At 49.3% G+C, this 23,016-nt stretch overlaps 1 protein-coding gene and 1 pseudogene across 1 annotated transcript; one reads left to right on the top strand and one right to left on the bottom strand.

Moving 5' to 3' along the window:
- The first annotated feature begins 6,222 nt into the window (after positions 1-6,222).
- On the top strand, positions 6,223-6,322 carry LOC119935945 (annotated as a pseudogene).
- A 569-nt stretch (positions 6,323-6,891) lies between these two features.
- Positions 6,892-23,016, bottom strand: SPCS3 (signal peptidase complex subunit 3). The gene is made up of 5 exons (XM_038755333.1): positions 22,822-23,016; positions 19,263-19,336; positions 16,472-16,548; positions 9,898-10,013; positions 6,892-7,325 (listed from the first exon to the last, which is right to left on the bottom strand). Exons 1-5 carry the CDS (start codon positions 22,962-22,964, stop codon positions 7,193-7,195), a joined length of 543 nt encoding a protein of 180 aa, XP_038611261.1. The 5' UTR covers positions 22,965-23,016; the 3' UTR covers positions 6,892-7,192.

Here is a 23,016-nt window from a genome sequence, read left to right as displayed (position 1 = left end):
TGAGAGCTTCATGTTCGCAGAGCACTGTACTAAGCGCTTCAGAGAGGTGAATACAGTGCTCCGCACCAAGCTCTCAATAAATTAAATTGAATGAATGCAGGATAACAGAGTTGGTATATTTGTTTCCTGCCCATGGAGACACAAGTCAATTGGTGCCACCAAGGGGAGGATTTGTTCGTTCACTCAATTGTATTTATTGAGCGCTTACGGTGTGCAGAGCACTGTACTAAGCGCTTGGGAAGTACGAGTCGGCAACATAGAGAGACGGTCCCTACCCAACAACGGGCTCACAGTCTAGAAGGGGATGGGGAGGATGGGGTGGGGAGATGAGAGATTAATCAGGGAGGGCTTCCTGGAGAAATACGATTTTTAGTAAGGCTCTGAAGGTGGGGAGAGTCTTCTAGACTGTGAGCCCACTGTTGGGTAGGGACCATCTCTATATGTTGCCAACTTGTACTTCCCAAGCGCCTAGTACAGTGCTCTGCACACAGTAAGTGCTCAATAAATACGATTGATTGATCGATTGATTGATTGAGAAGCACCGTGGCCAAGTAGAGACAGCACAGGCCTGGGAGCCAGAAGGGGCTGGGTTCAAAACCCCGCTGCGCCAATTGTCAGCTGGGTGACTTCGGGCAAGTCACTTCACTTCTCTGGGCCTCAGTTACCTCATCTGTAAAACGGGGATGAAGACTGTGAGCCCCCAGTGGGACAACCTGATCACCTTGTAACCGCCCCCCCCCCCAGCACTTAGAACAGTGCTTTGCACATAGTAAGCACTTAATAATAATAATAAAAATAATGGCATTTATTAAGCACTTACTACATGCAAAGCACTGTTCTAAGCACTGGGGAGGTTACAAGGTGATCAGGTTGTCCCATGGGGGGCTCACAGTCTTAACCCCCATTTTCCAGATGAGGAACTGAGGCACAGAGACTTGTCCAAAGTCACCCAGCTGACAAGTGGCAGAGCCGGGATTCGAACCCATGACCTCTAACTCCAAAGCCCGGGCTCTTTCCACTGAGCCACAGGGGCCGGGCATGAATGCCATTATTATTATTATTATTATTATTATTATTATTATTATTATTATTATTATTATTATTATTATTATTATTATTCTGTACCTCAGTTTCCTCATCTGTAAAATGGGAATTGAGACTGGTGGCCCTGTGTGGGACGGGGACTGTGTCTATCCCAATTATCTTATACCTAGCCCAGTTCCTGGCACATATATTTATTATATATTCAATTTTGTATTTATTGAGCGCTTAATGTGTGCAGAGCACTGTATTAAGCGCTTGGGAAGTACAAGTTGGCAACATCTAGAGACGGTCCCTACCCAACAACGGGCTCACAGTCTAGAAGAGAAGCAGCGTGGCTCAGTGGAAAGAGCCCGGGCTTTGGAGTCAGAGGTCATGGGTTCAAATCCCTACTCCGCCACTTGTGAGCTGTGTGACTTTGGGCAAGTCACTTCACTTCTCTGTGCCTCAGTTCCCTCATCTGTAAAATGGGGATGAAGACTGGGAGCCCCACGTGGGACAACCTGATCACCTGCATCCCCCCAGCGCTTAGAACAGTCACATAGTAAGCGCTTAACAAATACCATTAAAAAAAAAAAATCTCCTAGATTCAGAAGTCTCCCCAGAAATACCATTTTTCTATCCGCCTACGCTTTCCTGTCATTTCCTTCATTCGTTCCTTCATGAAAAGCAGCGTGGCTCAGTGGAAAGAGCCCGGGCTTGGGAGCCAGAGGTCACGGGTTCTAATCCTGACCACTTGTCAGCTGTGTGACTTTGGGCAAGTCACTTTACTTCTCTGGGCCTCAGTTCCCTCGTCTGTCAAATGGGGGTGAAGGCTGGGAGCCCCATGTGGGACAACCCGATCACCTTGTATCCCACCCCAGAGGTTAGAACAGTGCTTCGCACATAGTAAGCGCTTAACAAACGTCATCATTATTATTATTATTAATTCAATCGTATTTATTGAGCGCTTACCGTGTGCAGGGCACCGTACTAAGCACTTGGGACAGTACAACATAATAGACATACTCCCTGCCCAACAAGTCTAATGGGTGCTTAAATGTCATAATAATAATAATAATAATAATAATAATAATAATGATGGCATTTATTAAGCGCTTACTATGTGCAGAGCACTGTTCTAAGCGCTGGGGAGGTTACAAGGTGATCAGGTTGTCCCACGTGGGGCTCACAGTCAGCCCCATTTTACAGATGAGGTAACTGAGGCACAGAGAAGTTAAGTGACTTGCCTGAAGTCACACAGCTGAGAAGGGGCGGAGCCGGGATTTGAACCCATGACCTCTGACTCCAAAGCCCGGGCTCTTTCCACTGAGTCACGCTGCTTCTCTAATAATGTAAAAAATAGTTAAAAAAATAGTGCCCGGGGCCCAGCAGTCAGCGGGTCATGGGTTCTAGCGCCAGATCCGCTACTTACCTGCAGTGTGACCTTCGTTAAGTCGTTTCTCTGCCTCAGTTCCCTCATCTGTAAAATGGGGATTGAGATTGTGAGCCCCACATGAGACAGGGACCATGTCCAACTTGATTTGCTTGTACGCACCCTGATGCTTAGAACAAGCAGCATGGCTCAGTGGAAGGAGCCCGGGCTTTGGAGTCAGAGCTCATGGGTTCAAATCCCGGCTCCGCCAATTGTCAGCTGGGTGACTTTGGGGAAGTCACTTCACTTCTCTGGGCCTCAATTCCCTCATCTGTCAAATGGGGATTAAGACTGTGAGCACACAGTTGGGTAGGGACCGCCTCTATATGTTGCCAACCTGTACTTCCCAAGCGCTTAGTACAGTGCTCTGCACTGTAAGTGCACAGTAAGCACTCAATAAATATGATTGAATGAATGAATAATAAATGCCATCATTATTATTATCATTATTAACAAATGCCATCTTTATGGTTATTACCATTATGAATAATGGTACACTTAACAAATACCAAAACTATTATTAAATAATAAGGACAGTGATAATATCCATCAGGCCAGGTGGGACTGATAATCCCATGTCCAGTGACCTCATCTGTCAAATGGGGATGAAGACTGTGGGACAACCTGATCACCTTGTAACCTCCCCAGCGCTTAGAACAGTGCTTTGCATATGGTAAGCGCTTAATAAATGCCATCATTATTATTAACAAATACCATTATTATGGTTATTACCATTATTAATAATGGTACACTTAACAAATATCAAAACTATTATTAAATAATAAGGACAGTGATAATATCCACCAGGCCACGGGGGACAGATAATCGCTTGTACACTTACCTCATCAGTCAAATGGGATGAAGACTGTGGGACAACCCGGTCACCTTGTAACCTCCCCAGCGCTTACAACAGGGCTTTGCACATAGTAAGCGCTTAATAAATGCCATCATTATTATTATTACTATTAACAAATACCATTATCATGGTTATTACCATTATTAATAATGGTACACTTAGATACCAAAATTATTATTAATTAATAAGGATTGCAATTATATCCATGAGGCCAGGGGTGACAGATAATCCCTTGTCCAGTTACCTCATCAGTCAAATGGGGATGAAGACCGTGGGACAACCTGATCACCTTGTAACCTCCCCAGCGCTTAGAACACGGCTTTGCACATAGTAAGCGCTTAATAAATGCCATCATTATTATTAACAAATATCATTACGATGGTTATTACCATTATTAAGGATGGTACACTTAGATACCAAAATTATTATGAATTAATTAATAAGGATAGTGATAATATCCATTAGGCCAGGGGGGACAGATAATCCCGTGTCCAGTTACCTCATCTGTCAAATGGGGATGAAGACTGTGGGACAACCTGATCACCTTGTAACCTCCCTAGCGTTTAGAACAGGGCTTTGCACATAGTAAGCGCTTAATAAATGCCATCATTATTACTATTATTAACAAATACCATTATCATGGTTATTACCATTATTAATAATGGCACACTTAACAGATACCAAAATTATTATTAATAAGGACAGTGATAATATTCATCAGGCAAGGGGGAACAGATAACCCCGTGTCCAGTTACCTCATCTGTCAAATGGGGATGAAGACTGTGGGACAACCTGATCACCTTGTAACCTCCCCAGCGCTTAGAACAGTGCTTTGCACATAGTAAGTGCTTAATAAAGTGCCTCAGTTACCTCATCTGTAAAATGGCGATTAAAACTGTGAGCCCCATGTGGGACACTCTCATCACCTTGTACCTCCCCAGCGCTTAGAACAGTGCTTTGCACATAGTAAGTGCTTAATAAAGTGCCTCAGTTACCTCATCTGTAAAATGGCGATTAAAACTGTGAGCCCCATGTGGGACACTCTCATCACCTCGTACCCCCCAGCACTTAGAACAGTGCTTTGCACATAGTAAGTGCTTAATAAAGTGCCTCAGTTACCTCATCTGTAAAACGGGGATTAAAACTGTGAGCCCCATGTGGGACACTGTCATCACCTTGTACCCCTGCAGCGCTTAGAACAGTGCTTTGCACATACTAAAAGTGCTTAATGAAGTGCCTCAGTTACCTCATCTGTAAAATGGGGATTAAAACTGTGAGCCCCATGTGGGACACTCTCATCACCTTGTACCCTCCAGCGCTTAGAACAGTGATTTGCACATACTAAGTGCTTAATAAAGTGCCTCAGTTACCTCATCTGTAAAATGGGGATTAAAACTGTGAGCCCCATGTGGGACACTCTCATCACCTTGTACCCTCCCCAGCGCTTAGAACAGTGCTTTGCACATAGTAAGTGCTTAACGAATACCATCATTATTATTATTATTATTATTAGAAGAGCCGCAACCTCCGCCAGCCCAGGAATGGCGAGGAGCAGGAAGCCGCTTGAGGCCGATCCCATTTGGCTCGCCATGGGACGTTGGGCAGAGCGGGACGTTGCGCAGAGCAGGCGGCGCACAGCTGAGGAAACGGCAAATGGGCAGGACGTTTCGACCGGTCCCCGAGGTCAGTCCGCAACTGGATGCAACAGAAAGGAGGAAAATCAGCATTGGCCATTTTGGGTGGCCGCGCTAACCAGGGCCAGTGAGAAATGACCGCAGCTTCCCCACCCCTCAGAAATGGAAAAAAGAATCCGCTAACGAACCCCATCAAATGCAGCGCGGCTCAATGGACGGAACTTGGTACAGCGAGTCCGAGGATCTGGGTTCTAATCCCTGCTTGGCCACACGTCTGACTGAGCCCCCTTTTTCCTCTCCTCCTTCCCCTCCCCACAGCACCTGTATATGTTTGGACAGATTTATTACTCTATTTATTTGACTTGGACATATTTACTATTCTATTTATTTTGTTAATGATCATCATCATCATCATCAATCGTATTTATTGAGCGCTTACTGTGTGCAGAGCACTGTACTAAGCGCTTGGGAAGTACAAATTGGCAACATATAGAGACAGTCCCTACCCAACAGTGGGCTCACAGTCTAAAAGGGGGAGACAGAGAACAAAACCAAACATACTAACAAAATAAAATAAATAGAATAGATATGTACAAGTAAAATAGAGTAATAAATATGTACAAACATATATACATATATACAGGTGCTGTGGGGAAGGGAAGGAAGTAAGTCAGAGGGGGATGGAGAGGGGGACGAGGGGGAGACGAAGGAAGGGGCTCAGTGTGGGAAGGCCTCCTGGAGGAGGTGAGCTCTCAGTAGGGCCTTGAAGGGAGGAAGAGAGCGAGCTTGGCGGATGGGCAGAGGAAGGCCATTCCAGGCCCGGGGGAAATGATGTGCATCTAGATTTACTTTGATTTATTCTGACGACTTGACACCTGTCTACATGTTTTGTTTCGTTGTCTGTCTCCCCCTTCTAGACTGTGAGCCCACTGTTGGGTAGGGACCGTCTCTATATGTTGCCAACTTGTACTTCCCAAGCACTTAGTACAGTGCTCTGCACACAGTAAGTGCTCAATAAATGATTGAATGAATGAATAGGGACCGTCTGTTTCCAACTTGTACTTCCCAAGCGTAGTACAGTGCTCTGCACACAGTAAGCGCTCAATAAATACGATTGAATGAATAGGGACCATTTCCAACTTGTACTTCCAAGCGCTTAGTACAGTGCTCTGCACACAGTAAGTGCTCAATACCATTGAATGAATGAATGAATAGGGACCGTGTTTCCAACTTGTACTTCCCGAGCGCTTAGTACAGTGCTTTGCACACAGAAAGCGGCTCGCTTCGGCAGCACATATATTAAAATTGGAACGATAAAGATTAGCATGGCCCCTGCGCGACGACGACACACAAATTCGTGACACGTTTTTCTATTCTATTTATTTTATTAATATGTTTTGTTTTGTTGTCTGTCTCCCCCTTCTAGACTGTGAGCCCGCTGTTGGGTAGGGACCGTCTCTATATGTCGCCAACTTGTACTTCCCAAGTGCTAAGTACAGTGCTCTGCACACAGTAAGCACTCAAGAAATGATTGAATGAATACAGTTGAATGAATGAATGTCTGCTGTGTGACCTTGGGCAAGTCACTTCACTGGGCCTCAAATACCTCATCTGTAAAACGGGGATTAAAACTATGAACCCCATATTGGACAGGAGTGCTCTGCACATAGTAAGCGCTCAATAAATACGACCGAATGACCAAGAGACAGGAACTGAGTTCAATGTCCAACTTGACCCTATCCTGACGCTTGGAACAGTGCTTGGCACAAAGTAAGCACTTAAGTAGCACCAAAATTATTAAATGCTTATTTGATTAAGAGACAGACAGAACTTCTGGGCGTATTCAGGCCCCTGGAAGTTGCACCTATCCTAAAATCCATGCTCTTCATACTTCATAAAGGATGGAAAATACAACTGCAAAAAATGAAAAAAAAAACGACAGGATTTTTTTTTTTGCTTTTATTTATAAGAAAGATGATAACAGTGGCCGAGTCGTTTTGGTTTCTTGTTTGGTTTTTTTTTGCAAAACTGATTTAAAGTCATTTTCCCATCATCTTGGACTTACTGTTTGCTTGTTTAAAAAAAAAAAAGCCGAAAAGCCCGATTTCAGTATTCTTCCCCGAGTTAACAAAACAAGGAGCCTGATTTGTTTGGCGGAGGCAACAGACATCAGGGCAGGGAGAAATGAGATAAAATTCATTAATATACAAGTATAAAAATATGTGGCTTGGAATTCAGAATAATAATTTAATAACTCTTGGTCGTTTCATAGGTTTCTGGGAATGGAACCGATACATATCCCGATCCTGTCACGAGAGGTAGAATTCCGGCGTTCGGTACGACGTTCCAAGAGAGGGTCAGCGTGACGTTCCTGTTACCTCTGGAAAAGGAAAGGGAGTCATTAGCAAAAGACACCCCTGCGGGAAAATGGGATTTCAAACACCAGAACCTCCGAATTCCCTGGATTGTATGTACTGAGCGCTTCCCGCGTGCAGAGCACTGAACTCAGCGCTTGGGAGAGTCGGAGACGACAATGAACAGACACGCACTCCCTAAGGACGCAGCTCCTTAACCCAGAAGGAACCACCAAGTTTCTCTCCCACCGTGAGAAGCACAGAGCCGCCGAGCGAAAGGGCAGAGAGCGCGGGCCTGGGTTCGAATCCAGACCTGCCGCTTGGCTGAGGTAATAATAATAATGATAACGACGGCATTTATTAAGCGCTTACTATGTGCAAAGCACTGTTCTAAGCACTGGGGAGGTTACAAGGTGATCAGGTTGTCCCACTGGGGGCTCACCGTCTTCATCCCCATTTTCCAGATGAGGGGACTGAGGCGCAGAAAAGTGAAGTGACTTGCCCAAAGTCACCCAGCTGACAAGAGGCGGAGCCGGGATTTGAACCCATGACCTCTGACTCCAAAGCCCGGGCTCTTTTCCACTGAGCCACGCTGCTTCCCCAAGGTGAAGTGTGAACTGGGCAGCCACTTGTCTTCCCTGGTCCTTGGTTTCCTTACCTGCTGTTGAACTGTGGCCCAACTGTACTATCATCTGTTGCCAACGGTACTTTCCTGACGCTCAGTATAGTGCTCTGCACACAGTAAGCGCTCAATAAATACGACTGAATGAACGAACCTGTAAAATGGGGATCCTACTCCCTCCTACTTTGTTTGTGAGCCCCATGCGGGATAGAAGGGCGGTGTCTGGCCTGTTTTCTACTGATATCTACTCCAGCACTTTGTGAAGTACTTGGCCCCCAGTAAGCCCAGCATAGTTCATTCCATGGTATTTACTGAGCGCTTCCTGTGTGCAGGGTACTGTACTAAGTAAGGATGATACTATGCAGTCGTCCACAAAGAGTTCCCCTTCCGTAGCCGCCCCAAAATGGTGGGAATGGTCCCCGGCCACAGCTGGGCTGCCCGTCCTATCCGGCAGACCCCGGGGCCAGGGGGTGTATGGATCGTCGGTAGCCACCTGGCTACCGCTCGACCACTCAGAGCAGCAGCGTGGCTCAGTGGAAAGAGCCCGGGCTTGGGAGTCAGAGGTCATGGGTTCGAATCCCGGCTCTGCCACTTGTCAGCTGTGTGATTTTGGGCAAGTCACGTCACTTCTCTATGCCTCAGTTCCCTCATGTGTCAAACGGGGATTAGGACTGTGAGCCCCATGTGGGACAACCTGATCACCTTGTAACCACCCCAGCGCTTACAGCAGTGCTTTGCTCACATTAGGTGCTTAATAAATGCCATTGTTATTATTATTATTACTGGCCCAGCTCCCTAGGGCTGAGAGCCTGTCAATCCAGGCCAGACGGACTCCAGAGGGCATCTCTGAGAAGCAGCGTGGCTCAGTGGAAAGAGCCCGGGCTTTGGAGTCAGAGGTCATGGGTTCGAATCCCGGCTCTGCCAATTGTCAGCTGTATGACTTTGGGCAAGTCACTTCACTTCTCTTTGCCTCAGTCACCTCATCTGTGAAACGGGGATGAAGACTGTGAGCCCCCCGTGGGACAACCTGATCACCTTGTTACCTCCCCAGCGCTTAGAACAGTGCTTTGCACATAGTAAGCACTTAATAAATGCCATTTTATTACTATTATCTCTCTGGATTGCCCAGGGTGGGCGGTAGCCTCCTGGTTCCAGCTGGGGTCCCAGCCCCGGGAGCCTGCGGGCCTCTACACGCTGCCAGGGGCCGAGGCAGAGTCTGCCGGGACGGGATGGGACGCAGCCAGCGCTGGCCCTCCGGGAACATCAAACAAGTCACTTAACTTCTCTGAGCTTAGTATAGTGCTCTGCACACAGTAAGCGCTCAATAAATATGATTGATTGATTGATTGAGGACTGTGAGCCCCACGTGGGACAACCTGATCACCTTGTATCCCCCCCAGCGCTTAGAACAGTGCTTTGCACATAGTAAGCGCTTAATAAATGCCATTATTATTATTATTATTGAGCCTCAGTGACCTCATCTGGCAAATGGGGATGAAGACCGTGAGCACCACGTGGGACAACCTGATCACCCTGTATCCCCCCAGTGCTTAGAACAGTGCTTTGCACATAGTAAGCGCTTATCAAATGCCATTATTATTATCATTCTTATCAAACGCCACCGCTGCGATGGGCTGGGCCGGGCCGGCCGGCCAACTCCTTCAGGGCAACGAACCCGCCTTCTAACTACTGGACTCTCCCCACCGTTCGGTAGAGACAGGGCTCCATACACCGTAAGCGCTCCATCGATACCATCGACTGCCCGACGGGTCAGGGCCGAGCGCTGCCCTCGGCCCACCATCTGGGAAGCCCCCTCCCATTTTGGGACAGTCTGGAAGGAGCAAACCTGGCCATGGACCTCATCGAGTAGCGCGCCCATCTTGTCATCACCGCCTCCGCCTCGCCGGCCTGTCCGTCTCTTCTCCCCCCGCCCCCCCGGCTAAACGTCGGCGAGAACGCTATCGGGCTCTGCTCACTTGAGACCGTTTCCGTCGTCAAAGAAGAAGTATTTTGACTTCATGTCCTTCAGCAGCAGCTTCGGATTGTCGCCTCTCAGAATGATCTTGTCCCAGAGCACGACCTGGTTCAGAGCCTACGATGACAGAAAAGTGAATCAGAAGGTTGATTTCACAGAGCACCCGGCTGCGACAAATGAAAACCATCATTGACACAAAGGAGCAAATTAAACAGGTACACAGCTCGCGTGATGTGCGTTATCAATCTTGTTCATCAATCCGTATCGAAGGAAATGACGCACTGAAACATTCCGGCGTGAAAATGAATAATAGGGGTCTCCTTGTAGACTAAGTTCCTCTGACAAGGGAGCGTGTCTACCAACTTGCTTATAATGTACTCTCCCAAGCGCTTAGTACGTGCTCTGCACCTCACAAGGGCTCAATAAATGCCACTGATTGGTTGATTTGGGGCTTCCCTCCCTTGGAGCAGGATTTTGTTGTTTGGGGGATTCTAAAACGTATTTTCAGTTTTTGAGTGTTACAAACTGCTTCTAAGTACAGGGCCAGTCCGCAATGCACACTGGTGTTCGACCATAAAGGACCGGTTACCTTGCCTGACAACTACATTCGGGAAACCGGATCCCCGCTCCCGTGCTAAACGAAGGCGAAAAGAAATTAGATTTACTAAGGACGGCAACCTCTGAATGAAGGAGCAACTGATCGGGAGCTTCACAAAGATACGTGACCTCCTCCGGAGAAAGAGCGAAAATTCCTCAATCAATCAATCAATCGTATTTATTGAGCGCTAACTGTGTGCAAAGCACTGTACTCCTCCAATGTTCCAATTTCCTAGACTGAACCCTCTGCCGTTTGCTCCATCATTTACGCAGCAGCTGAACCACCCACAAAAGACACTTCTCACCAAGTGCCTCAAAAAGCAGTTGAGGACAAACCGGAAGCTCGAGGCTGTCTCGGCTGCCAATTAACGGCAAGATGGAGCGACTATTTTTCTAGATTCCTCAACTCCCCGCTTTGATAACAGAACACATCCCTAATGCCAAGTCGACTTCCTGAGTTATGCTGGGAAACTGACGATTTTTCACTTAGACTCGATTCATCCCCAAATCAAGCCGCTAAAATGACCGCGCTTTGGGGGAGTGTGGCTTGCTGAGACAAATAGCCAACTCCGCACCCTGCTCAGAGAATTCACCTCGAACGAAGAAGCTTCTCGGGAAATGCTGATGTCGAAAAGGCAGAGGGAGAAGTGACCTAAACTTTGACCCTGGGAGGCGGGCAGAGGATCCTGGCCTTATCCCTCTCTCCTCCGCCCGCCTCCCCAGCTGACCTCTCGGCTGGAGGATGAAGGATGAGGATGAAGGAAGAGCCGGCAGCTTCTGGCTCAGAGACGGAAAACTGGGTTAAGAAAAAGGGATGGTGGAGCGGGGCGGGGGAGAGGTAAGGGGAGAGGTGTGGACATCTGTTTTGGATCCTTGCTGAGGACTTTTGAATTATCGAGACTAAGTTCGTCGTGGGCAGGGAATGTAGCTGTTTGTTGTTGCACCGTACTCTCCCCCACGTTCAAGGGAATGCTCTGCACATAAAAGGGGAAGCAAAAGTCAAAGATGGGGCGGAGGCTTTGTTGCTGATGTTTCCCTCCCCCTTCTTTCCCTCTCTTCCCATTCCCCTTCTTTCCTTCCTTCATTCATTCAATCGTATTTATTGAGCGCTTACTGTGTGCAGAGCACTGTACTAAGCGCGTGGGAAGTACAAGTTGGCAACATATAGAGACGGTCCCTACCCAACAGCGGGCTCACAGTCTAGAAGGGGGAGACAGACAACAAAACAAAACATATTAACAAAATAAAATAAATAGAATATGTACAAATAAAATAAGTAGAGTAATAAATGCGTACAAACATATATACATATACACAGTACCCAACAGCGGGCTCACAGTCTAGAAGGGGGAGACAGACAACAAAACAAAACATATTAACAAAATAAAATAAATAGAATATGCACAAATAAAATAAGTAGAGTAATAAATGCATACAAACATATATACATATACACAGGTGCTGTGGGGAGGGAAAGGAGGTAAGGCGGGGGGGGATGGGGAGGGGGAGAGGAAGGAGAGGGCTCAGTCTGGGAAGGCCTCCTGGAGGAGGAAGCTCCTCCCGCCCAAGCTCCTGCTGCCTCTGAACCCAGCTGGGAAGCCAGGAGCAGAGACGCTCGGCTCTCCTCTCCCCCCGAAGGGAAGGCATGGGCTAGTTCAATCAATCAATCAATCGTATTTATTGAGCGCTTACTGTGTGCACAGCACTGTACTAAGCGCTTGGGAAGTACCCAGGCCTGACCTCAACGAGGTCTTTCCGCCAGAAGCGGTGCGCTGAGGCTGTCGTGGGGCTGCTGCTTCCATCACTGCCCCGGCCCGGGCTGCCACCTTGTAGGGTGTGGACCTTCCCACCCTGCTCTGATGTAACCTCCTGCCGTTGTCTAGGTCTTTAGTACTGTGCTTGGCACAGGGCACTTAAACGGCGGAAACAAGAACCACCCACCTCCTTACTGCCACGGGCTGGGTCTGCTCCTCTAACCCACTCCTCGGAAAGCCCCCCGCGACAGCGGAGAACAGGGAAATCAATCAATCAATTGTATTTATTGAGCGCTTACTGCGTGCAGAGCACTGTACTAAGCGCTTGGGAAGTACAAGTTGGCAACATATAGAGACAGTCCCTACCCAACAGTGGGCTCACAGTCTAAAAGGGGGAGACAGAGAACAAAACCATACTAACAAAATAAAAGAAATAGAATAGACATGTACAAGTAAAATAAATAGAGTAATAAATATATATAAACATATACATATATACAGGTGCTGTGGGGAAGGGAAGGAGGTAAGATGGGGGGATGGAGAAGGGGACGAGGGGGAGCATCACCACGCTGGGATTTTTGCTTACGGTTTCTCAACTTAAAAGCGCTGCCTTAGTTCAAGGACGAACGAGAATGCCTCAGGAAGGGGGTAAGGAGGAAGGGAACGGAGCAACTTCAGAATCCAAAGGGAAGTTGGAGCTTCCCTGGCCAAGAAAACGATTCATATCGGAAGTGGATATTTGAGGATCCTTTAATCAGGGGGCAAGTGTGAGTGCAGAACCTCAAAGACGGGAGAGGGTGAGAATGACAGGTGAGCTCCCTGCATGGGGAAGAGGAGGGAGGAGAGAGCTGGGCTGAGCAGTCTCTAGACTGTAAGCTCACTGTGGGTAGGGAATGTGCCTGGAATATTGTTCTATTGTACTCTCCCAATACAGCACTCTGCACGCAGTAAGCTCTCAATAAATACAATCCACTGACTGTCTCCCTTCCTAAGGAGCAAGAGGGACAGGGAGACTAGGGCCCCAAAGAGATGAGCCCAAATCACGGCATCAATATCCTCAAGGTCCTCATTCATTCATTCAATCGTATTTATTGAGCGCTTACTGTGTGCAGAGCACTGTACTAAGTGCTTGGGAAGTACAAGTTGGCAACATATAGACAAGGTCCCTACCCAACAGTGGGCTCACAGTCTAGAAGGGGGAGACAGACAACAAACCAAAACATATTAACAAAATAAAATAATTAGAATAAATATGTACAAATAAAATAAATAGAGTAATAAATCCGTACAAACATATATACATATATACAGGTGCTGTGGGGAGGGGAAGGAGGTAAGGCAGGGGAAATGGGGAGAGGAAGGATGGGGCTCAGTCTGGGAAGGTCTCCTGGAGGAGGTGAGCTCTCAGTAGGGCCTCACAAAGCCGAGTCTACACCATCAGCTACAATCGGAGAATAACTCCTGTATATATGTATATATGTTTGTACATATTTATTACTCTATTTATTTATTTTACTTGTACATATCTATTCTATTTATTTTATTTTGTTAGTATGTTTGGTTTTGTTCTCTGCCTCCCCCTTTTAGACTGTGAGCCCAATGTTGGGTAGGGACTGTCTCTATATGTTGCCAATTTGTACTTCCCAAGCGCTTAGTACAGTGCTCTGCACATAGTAAGCGCTCAATACGACTGATGATGATGAACTCTTTCCCAGTGAATTGCTGAGGCAAGACTCTGAGGCAAGACTCAAATGTGCCCTCAAATCAAATCACAGCAAGAGCTACGGATCCCGCCCCCCCCCACAAAAAAAGTTTAGATATGCTAAACTTTCGGAAAGACTGGCCACGCTCTTTCTGCAGAGCCGGGATTTTTTGAAGCCTGACCTGACCTGTGCAACTGTGGTTCTCCCTCCCCTTTAGCACCTACTCTTTCTCCAACACCTGAAAAAAATCGATTTGCGGGGCTTTGTTGCATCATAACCTAAAACAGCGCGCAGGCGATCCTGCCCCAGATAAATTCCTAATGTAGGCAACGAAGCCATCCCTTGCTTTCGAACACCCCACCACCGGCGAAGTACACCTAGGACTGACTGTGGGGCTGGAGAGGCCAATGAACCATCCACAGCGCTGGCCACCCAAACGGTCGCACCTTTTAGCAATGTTGTGTTTGACGGGTGCGGCTCCGGTCCATGAGAAGCTTCTGCTCACAGAGCCGCTTCCTTCTCCAAGGCAGTGCATCCCACAGCTCGCTCCTCAGCATCAGACTCCCGGTTTCCCGCTGGGAAGCTGGGGGCCTGGGGCTGGGTTTTTAGGGGATCCTTAAAACGTTTCCCCTGCCCTCCTTGCTTCCATTTTCCCAATGTCAGCTCTAAAGTCATATCAGAACATTAAAATCCCAACAGAATGCCCTAGCCCAGGCCCGCGGCAAGTTTAAGGCCGCGATGAAGACAGGCAAGGAAAAGATGGACAGAACTCTTGGTTAAAAAAAAATTTTAGAGACCACTGAAGGCATCGACCTATCATCTCCATCAGACACAGCCAGCCTCATGATAGTTAATATCTGTCTCCCCGCCTAGGCTACGCTCGCTTGTGGCTAGGGACCAGGTCTACCAACTCAGTTGAATTGTACTCCTCCAAGCGCTGAAAGCAGTGCTCTGGACACAGTAAGTACTCAACAGATACCATTCTTCAAAAGCCGCTCTAAGCCCTCTTAAATCAACCCCCTCTGCTAATTAATTCCTCCCTGCTACCTTTACACCCTCCTCAGCATACATCAACTTCTAAAATCTAAGTTCTTTGTGGGCCTAGAAAGAATCACTTTTATTATCCTGTACTTCTTGAGCACCTAGTGGGTGCTCAGTTAATGGTTGTTACTACTACTACTACTACTACTACTACAACTACTACTACAACTACTACTACTACTACTACAACTACTACTACAACTACTACACCATTTACCCTCTAGCTCCTCTTTCCCCACTCAGGCTCCTATGCTGTATCCCTGTCCTTTTTCTTTGTAACTACATCATGTCCTGCCGCCTGCCCGCCGCTGTTAGATTGTAAACGCCTTGTGGGCAGGAAGCATGTGTCTTACTGCAGCTGTAACCTCCTAAAGGCTGAGTGCAGTGCTCTGCACACAGCACCCAAATACTATCATCCGCTTTTCTGGATAATAATAATAATAACGATGGCATTTATTAAGCGCTTACTATGTGCAAAGCACTGTTCTAAGCGCTGGGGAGGTTACAAGGTGATCAGGTTGTCCCACAGGGGGCTCAGTCTTAATCCCCATTTTACTGACGAGGGAATTGAGGCCCAGAGAAGTGAAGTGACTTGCCCAAAGTCACACAGCTGACAAGTGGCGGAGGCGGGACTTGAACCCATGACCTCTGACTCCAAAGCCCGGGCTCTTTCCACTGAGACACGCTGCTTCCCCGCAGTGGATGCCACTGCTAAGTGTGAGGCAGCAAATGGGATTTCCACCCAATTTCTACCGTTTAGGACAAGAATAGAAACCAGGCGGTAAGATTTACTATAACCATTGGAGGGTGATTTGACCGATTTGACTCCCGACAGCAGCGTGGCTCAGCGGAAAGAGCCCGGGCTTTGGAGTCAGAGGTCACGGGTTCAAATTCCGGCTCCAACAATTGTCAGCTGTGTGACTCTGGGCAAGTCACTTCACTTCTCTGTGCCTCAGTTACCTTATCCCTCATGGGGATTAAGACTGTGAGCCCCACGTGGGACAACCTGATCACCTTGCATCCCCCCAGCGCTTAGAACAGTGCTTTGCACATAGTAAGCGCTTAAGAAATACCATTATTATTATTATTATTATCTTCCAGAGGCTCAACCCCAGCCCCGTGTCTACTGGTTGCTGTACTGTAAATAAATTATGGTATTTGTTAAGTGCTATGTGCCAAGCACTGTTCAAAGCGCTCATTCTCCCAAGTGCATAGTACTCAATAAATACAGCTGAATGGTTAACCCCCACGTCACTTCCCGAGCAGCCGAGAGACCGATGACCACGTCCACGTCAGGCACACACCCTCCAGCCCGCAGTTCTTACCCCCTGCCCATTTCACGTGAAGCTTCACGGGGCTAGGAGGGTGGTTCCCTACTGCGACTGCCAAACATACTGAGCACTGCCCGTGCCCGCAAAGGAAGACTGAATGAACAGCTTTTACATCACACACCGGGGACTTGAAAGACATTTTTACTTACGTTGTTTTTCGTTGAATATTCTGCCGATAAGTACAGAAATAACTGCTTAACATTCCAATCAAATATCCCCTGCAGATGTGGGAAAATTAAGGAACCAACCCAGCGGATGAACAACCGACAGGGCACAGGCGGTTGACTGAGGGAACTCAAAAGAATTTTTCTGGGATAAAACACGGGTTGTAGAGATTCCATCTAAAGTGGAAGAGAAGCCAAGACTCCCAAAGGCCAGGCCAGGGTGCGGTGAGACGTGACAATCAATCAATCAATTGTATTTATTGAGCGCTTACTGTGTGCAGAGCACTGTACTAAGCGCTTGGGAAGTACAAGTGGCAACATATAGAGACAGCCCCTACCCAACAGTGGTCTCACAGTTTCAGGGTGACCTTCGGGACCTCCTGAACCTGGGGCAAAGGGCGTGCCCCTAGACCCCAGTGGAAAGATCCAGCCTACGGAAGGTGTAATTAAAGCAGGAACCTCTACCACTGAAACACAATTTATTTTACATCTATAGGTCTGAATAAGTCCCAGGCTCCAAGAGCTGTGTGTTGCATCTATTATCCAATTTATCCTCACAACAACAACCCTCTGAGGTCGGGGATGATTGAGTATTGTCAAGAAATTACGGCACAGAGGGCTCAACTTGCTCAAGTTCCCAAAGTCAGTGGCAGAACAGGAGCAGGTTTATTTTTACTAATTATTAACGATATTTAATAAGCACTGTGGAAGACACAAGATAATCAGAGGCAGTGTGGTTCTAATCCCGGCTCTGCCATTTGCCTACTATATGATCTTGGGCAAAGCCGCTTGGCTTCTCTGTGCCTCAACTAAAATCAATCACTAACACTATCAAGTGCTAACTGTGTGCTGAGCGCTGTTCTAAATTCTTGGGAAAGTACAATGAAAATACGTGCTTTCTCCTTCCCCCTTAGTCTCTGTCCCACGCCGGGCTCACAGCTAAGGGATCTGATTGTATTGGATCTACCTTCGTACTTAGCATGTGATCTAATGCTTAACAAATCCCACAATTATTTCTGTTTCAGTGATCTTGGTACATTTCAGGGGAGAGTTGAAATTAAGACCGAAGAGAATAGTCGTTTACGGCGCCTGTGACTTACAAAAATATGGAGGCTGGGGAGGGACCAGAAAGAAATGTATATATTTGATTACTTCTCTAGAAAATGATTTTGCCAAGTTTTAGTATTTCCATGGCACTGACGAATACAACCCACAAGAGGACTGAAACAGGCAACGGCCCGAGCTAGCCGATAAACCACCAAATTATAGGTGTTGCGTCTCGGACGGGCGGTCTCCAATTAAATGTGCCGTGGGGGTTTATTAGTGCAGGGAACCGTTTTGGAAGTGGCTGGCATTTTTTAGCTAGTGACTCTGCGAGTTCCGCATAGGTCTGACATTAAGGCTCGGTCCTAAATTATCCAATGTTATTGAAGACTTGAAGCCGGGGCACTCGATGCTCCTGCTTCTGTAACCTTTCTTCCTCAACAATACGGCGAGCATCTCGCATTTATATTAGACCTTTCTTCCAGGGGACTCAGAGGGCTCTCGTACCCAATAAGGGCCTAGTGGTAGGGGCGGGTCTGCTTTAGGAAAAACTCTTATCGTATTCCCCAGAGGAGGATTAAGTTTCCCTTTTAAGCCCAAGGGGGAATTTGGGGTTGGCGGGGGCAACGCGATGGAAAGAGGGTGTTTATCCATCATTGCTGTTACCACCCAACGAGGGTTCCCAGCATTAACAGCTAACAGCTCCCGGGCCCGGAGGCTGCTGGGGTGGTTTCAGTGCCCGTGGGGGGGCCCGGGGGGGCTTGGGGAGAGGCAGAGGGGCTACATCGCCTCCTCACCACGTTCTACGGTGGAAAGGATCTCTGAGTCCGGCCGCCTTGGATGGCCGGAGAGGCCCAGAACTGCCGTCAGGGCCGCATCCGGGCCCCGCCTGGCTCCCTCCCACAGGGTGGGTCTCCCGGGGTCGTCAGTCGCGTTCAAAACGCTGGGAGAAGGGAGTTCTGCCGGGTGCCAGTTTCAGTGGGTGACCGTCACCAACCGCCCCCCAGGACCGGGTGACCCCGACTTGACCCTTACGGAGGGAGATGGGCGAGGGGGGAATGACATGCTGGTCCACTGGCAGACTAGGACACACAGACTCCCAGAACAACAATCTCTTTCGCTGGTCCACAGGGTCTAAAACGCCGGGCTTCCTAACGCTTTTGGCTCACCTACCCCGCGGACCCAACTCGGCCCATCCTTGTATGGAAACCTGAACCCGGGAGATGCAACAGGAGGGGAACGTAAAGACCTCGAGGGCAATCTTCAACTCTTGTGTGCCTGAGCCAGGGCCATCAACATTAGGAGGATACAATCACAGGCTTTCCGGTTGGCCCCATATTCAGCTCGTTGTGGGTAGGGATGTGTCCATTTATTGGTGTATTCCATCATCATCAATCGTATTTATTGAGCGCTTACTGTGTGCAGAGCACTGTACTAAGCGCTTGCACATGCTCCCAAGCGCTTAGTACAGTGCTCTGCACACCGTAAGCGCTCAGTAAATACGACCCAATGAATGATGGTTTGAATGAACTGCCAGCTAGACGGCACCTTTCCCCACGCGGCCATTACGCGTTACCGAATCAAATCACCAGCGGATGGTGATTTTCACCCCGAATGACGATCGGGGATCCCCGTCGCCCCGATCCGGGAAAGCCCGCTCCAGACGATTTCCCACACTTAACGGCTCGGCACGGCGGACCTAAAGGTGAACTAATATTTCCACAAAGGATATCTGCAGTTACATCGAACGTAATGAATCCCAGATCGCTTCTTTCTCGAGGTCCGGTGAAATCTTCTACGTTTTTTCTAAAAGCAGAACGGAACAAAACACAGCAAAAAAACCCAGAGTTGAGACTCTTTTCACTAGTCACACCATAGCCACGCATAGTCTTAAATGGGGGCAAGTGAAGGGGTAAAACGCCCCCGCGGTGAATGGAGCCTTTGATCACGGGCCTGTTTCCGATCACCCCCACATTCCCACACGGCCAGAATCCAACATGGTTTGAATCCCACTACCACCGGAAGCGAGTAAAAATCCAAAAGTCTAAGGAAGGGGTGAGTTTCCCAAAAAGGAGGTCAGATCTTAGGAGTCCCACGAGCTATCGAGTGGTATTGAGAATCCTCTCGACTGACTCATTTCAACTACGGGACCCCTGCGGGAAACGATCGGCAGAGGAGGGCGGTGCGCTTTGGAGCTGCCCGAAACCATAGGAAAAGGGTGGGAACACCGGGATGGGCGAGAAAGATGGCAGACAGGAAGTGACCTTGAAAGGCAAGTCCAAAAAGGATCCTGAAAAAAGCACCAGAGACCTGGTCCGAAACAGCAAAGCATCATTCAGTGAAGGCTAAACCCGCTGGCTGAGGAAGGGGAATGAGAAAAACACATAAATAAGCAGAGGGTAGGAATCGCTCATTGCGGGCAAGGAGTGCATCTCCCAACTCTTGCTGAACTGTACTCTCCCAAGCGCTCAGTACAGTGCTCTGCACGGCGTAAGCGCTCGATAAATGATGATTTCAGGAGACATTTTCAACCTACTCGAAGGCAGGGAGTAAGGAGCTAGGGAATAACAAAAGGCCGCAATGATTAGGGGGAAGTAATTCCAAACCAGAGTCATTTCCAAGCCACAGTCCTCTAGACGGTGAGCCTGTTGTGGGCAGGGATTGTCTCTAGTGCGCTCTTCCAAGCGCTTAGTACAGTGCTCTGCACACAGTAAGTGCTCAGTAAATACAGTTGAATGAATTTTCCCAGTAAAGGGCAATGAAAGCAATGTGCAGTGGTACTGCAATTCCAGGCGGTTATTACTACTTAGCTTGCTGTGTTTCAGGGGGGCCCTGCTGGCTCTTTCTGACCATCCTAGAGGCTCATTTTAGTTAAGGAAAACTAGGATCTGAGCGGTTGCCCACCGCGGCCTCTGCCTCCTCCTGAACCTGCCCGGTTGGCTTCCCGAACGAGAGACACGTGCAGCTGCCTCTGCGTTTTGAAGGGGAGGAGAAAGGAGGGAAAGCCGGCGGGAGCCCGCATCTTTCTGGTGGGGAGATGGGAGGGAGCGGGATGAGGGCGCTCCCCATCAGCCCCCGCGGACCGGTGGGCGGGCCGACCTCGCGCTGTACTTGCCAAGCGCTTAGTCCAGTGCTCTGCACGCAGGAAGCGCTCGATAAATACGACTGAATGGATGAATCCGACCCAAACCGGGGCACAAACAGGCCAGGCTATGCCGTCACAGCTCTCCACCCCCCCCACCCCACCCCGCCCGAGTTCATCAGGGGGATGTAGTGAGCGCTTCCTCTGGGTGTATGGGGGCACTGGTCCGAGCGCTGTGGGGAGGGCAGGTGCCAAGCTGGGGGAGGGGACGGGGGTGGGGGGAGGAGGAGGAAGAGGAGGAGGAAGGGGGAGTGTCAGTGTCGGGGGAGTTTGATGTTGTGTTGGTTGCTCATTGGCTGCGTCCTGGGCAAGGCCGCCACAGGGACCCGAGGGGGTTGAGACAGGGAAAGAGAGGGGGACAGACAGAGAGAAACGGGGGAAGGTCCAGGGGGGCGGGAGGGCGGACGGACGGACAGACAGAAGCTGGGGGCGGGGGGAGATTTGGGGAAGGAGAGAGAGGGAGAAATTAGGGGGTTCGAGCAGGGAGCGAGAGAAAACGGGGGGAACTGAGAGGTTGGGGAGAGGAGAAGAAAATGGGAGGAAAAACTGGGGGGGTTGGAAGGGAGGGGAAGAAACTGGGGGGAGAAATTGGGGGGTTGGGATGTGGGGAGAGGCTGGGGGAGAGGGAGAGAAAATGGGGGAGAGGAGAAGAAATTGGGGGAGGAGAAATTGGGGGGAAGGGAAATGGGGGGAAGAAGCTGGGGGGTGGGGGAAGGAAGAAATAGGGGGAATGGGAAGAAATTGGGGGGGGGAGAAGTAGAAAGTGAGGGGGGTTCGAGGGGGATGCGGGAGAAAGTGGGGGCCTGGGGGGGAGAGGAAGGGAAAGAAATGGGGGGAAATGGGTTGAAGGGGAGGGGAAGGAAATGGGGGGGAGAAAGTGGGGGGTTGGGGGAGAGGAAGAAAACGGGGGGAAGGGGAAGAAACTGGGGGGAGTAGAAAGTGAGGGGGGTTCGAGGGGGGTGCGGGAGAATGTGGCGGTCTGAGGGGAGCGGAGGAAAATGGGGGGTTCGGGGGAGAGAGAAAATGGGGGGAAACGGGGGAAGGAGAAGAAAATGGAGGGTTCGGGGGGGGTGGAAACAAAGGGAGGGGAAGGAAATGGAGGGAAGGAGAAGAAATTGGGGAGGAGGAACAGAAAGTGGGAGGTCGAGGTGGGGGGGGTGGGGGACAAAGTGGGGGTGGAGGGGAGGGGCTCAGAGGCCGGGCTTGGGTGTCAGAAGTCAGGGGTTAAAATCCCAGCTCAGCCACTTGTCAGCTGTGTGAATTTGGGCACGTCACTTCACTTCTCGGGGCCTCAGTTCCCTCAGCTGTAAAATGGGGATGAAGACTATGAGCCCCACGTGGGACAACCTGGTCATCTTGGAACCTCCCCAGTGCTCAGAACAGGGCTTGGCACATAGTAAGTGCTTAAGAAATGCCATCCAAAAAAAAAAAAGAGGGGAGAGGAGGAAAGTGGGGGGTTCATTCAATCGTGTTTATTGAGCGCTTACTGTGTGCAGAGCACTGTACTAAGCGCTTGGGAGGTACAAGTTGGGAACATATAGAGACGGTCCCTCCCAGTTCGGGGGAGGGAGAAAATTGGGGGGAAATGGGGGGGGGGGTTGAAGGAAACGGGGGGAGAGGAAAAAATCGGGGGAGAAGTTGGGGGGCTGGGGAAAAATTGGGGGGGAGATATGGGGGGAGGGGAAGAAATGGGGAGAGAAGCTGAGGGGCTGGGGAAAAATTGGGGGGGGAGATATGGAGGAGGGGAGGAAACTGCGGGGGGAGAAAATGGGGGGCTGGGGAAAACTTGGGGGGGAGATATGGGGGGAGGAGAAGAAATTGGGGGGAGAAGTTGGGGGGCTGGGGGGAGGGGAAGAAATTGGGGGGTAGAAAATTGGGGCGGAGATATCTATTCCTTCATTCAATCGTATTTATTGAGCGCTTACTGTGTGCAGAGCACTGGGCTGAGCGCTCGGGGAGTCCACGTTGGCAACATCTAGAGACGGTCCCTACCCAACAGCGGGCTCCCAGTCTAAAAGGGGGAGACGGAGAACAAAACAAATTAACAAAATAAAATAAATAGAATAGATATGTACAAATAAAATAAATAAATAGAGATCGGGGGGGAGGGGGAGAAATTGGGGGGGGGGAGGGGAGGAGCTTGTCTCACAGCAGGATCCTGGAGACGTGCAGGCGGACGGGCACGCTGCGCTCCTTGAAGGCGGTGGTGAGGAAGCAGCCGAAGGTCAGCGCCGCCATCACGCTCAGGGAGAAGGCGAACAGGGAGTTGGCCCGGGACAGGACCGTGTTCATGGCGGAACAAGGCGGAGGGCGACCGACGGAGGGCGACCGACGGCGGGCGACC

Source organism: Tachyglossus aculeatus, chromosome 12 (genome assembly GCF_015852505.1).
Source record: "Tachyglossus aculeatus isolate mTacAcu1 chromosome 12, mTacAcu1.pri, whole genome shotgun sequence".
Classification (NCBI taxonomy): Eukaryota; Metazoa; Chordata; class Mammalia; order Monotremata; family Tachyglossidae; genus Tachyglossus; species Tachyglossus aculeatus.
This window is presented reverse-complemented; position numbering and strand designations above follow the sequence as displayed.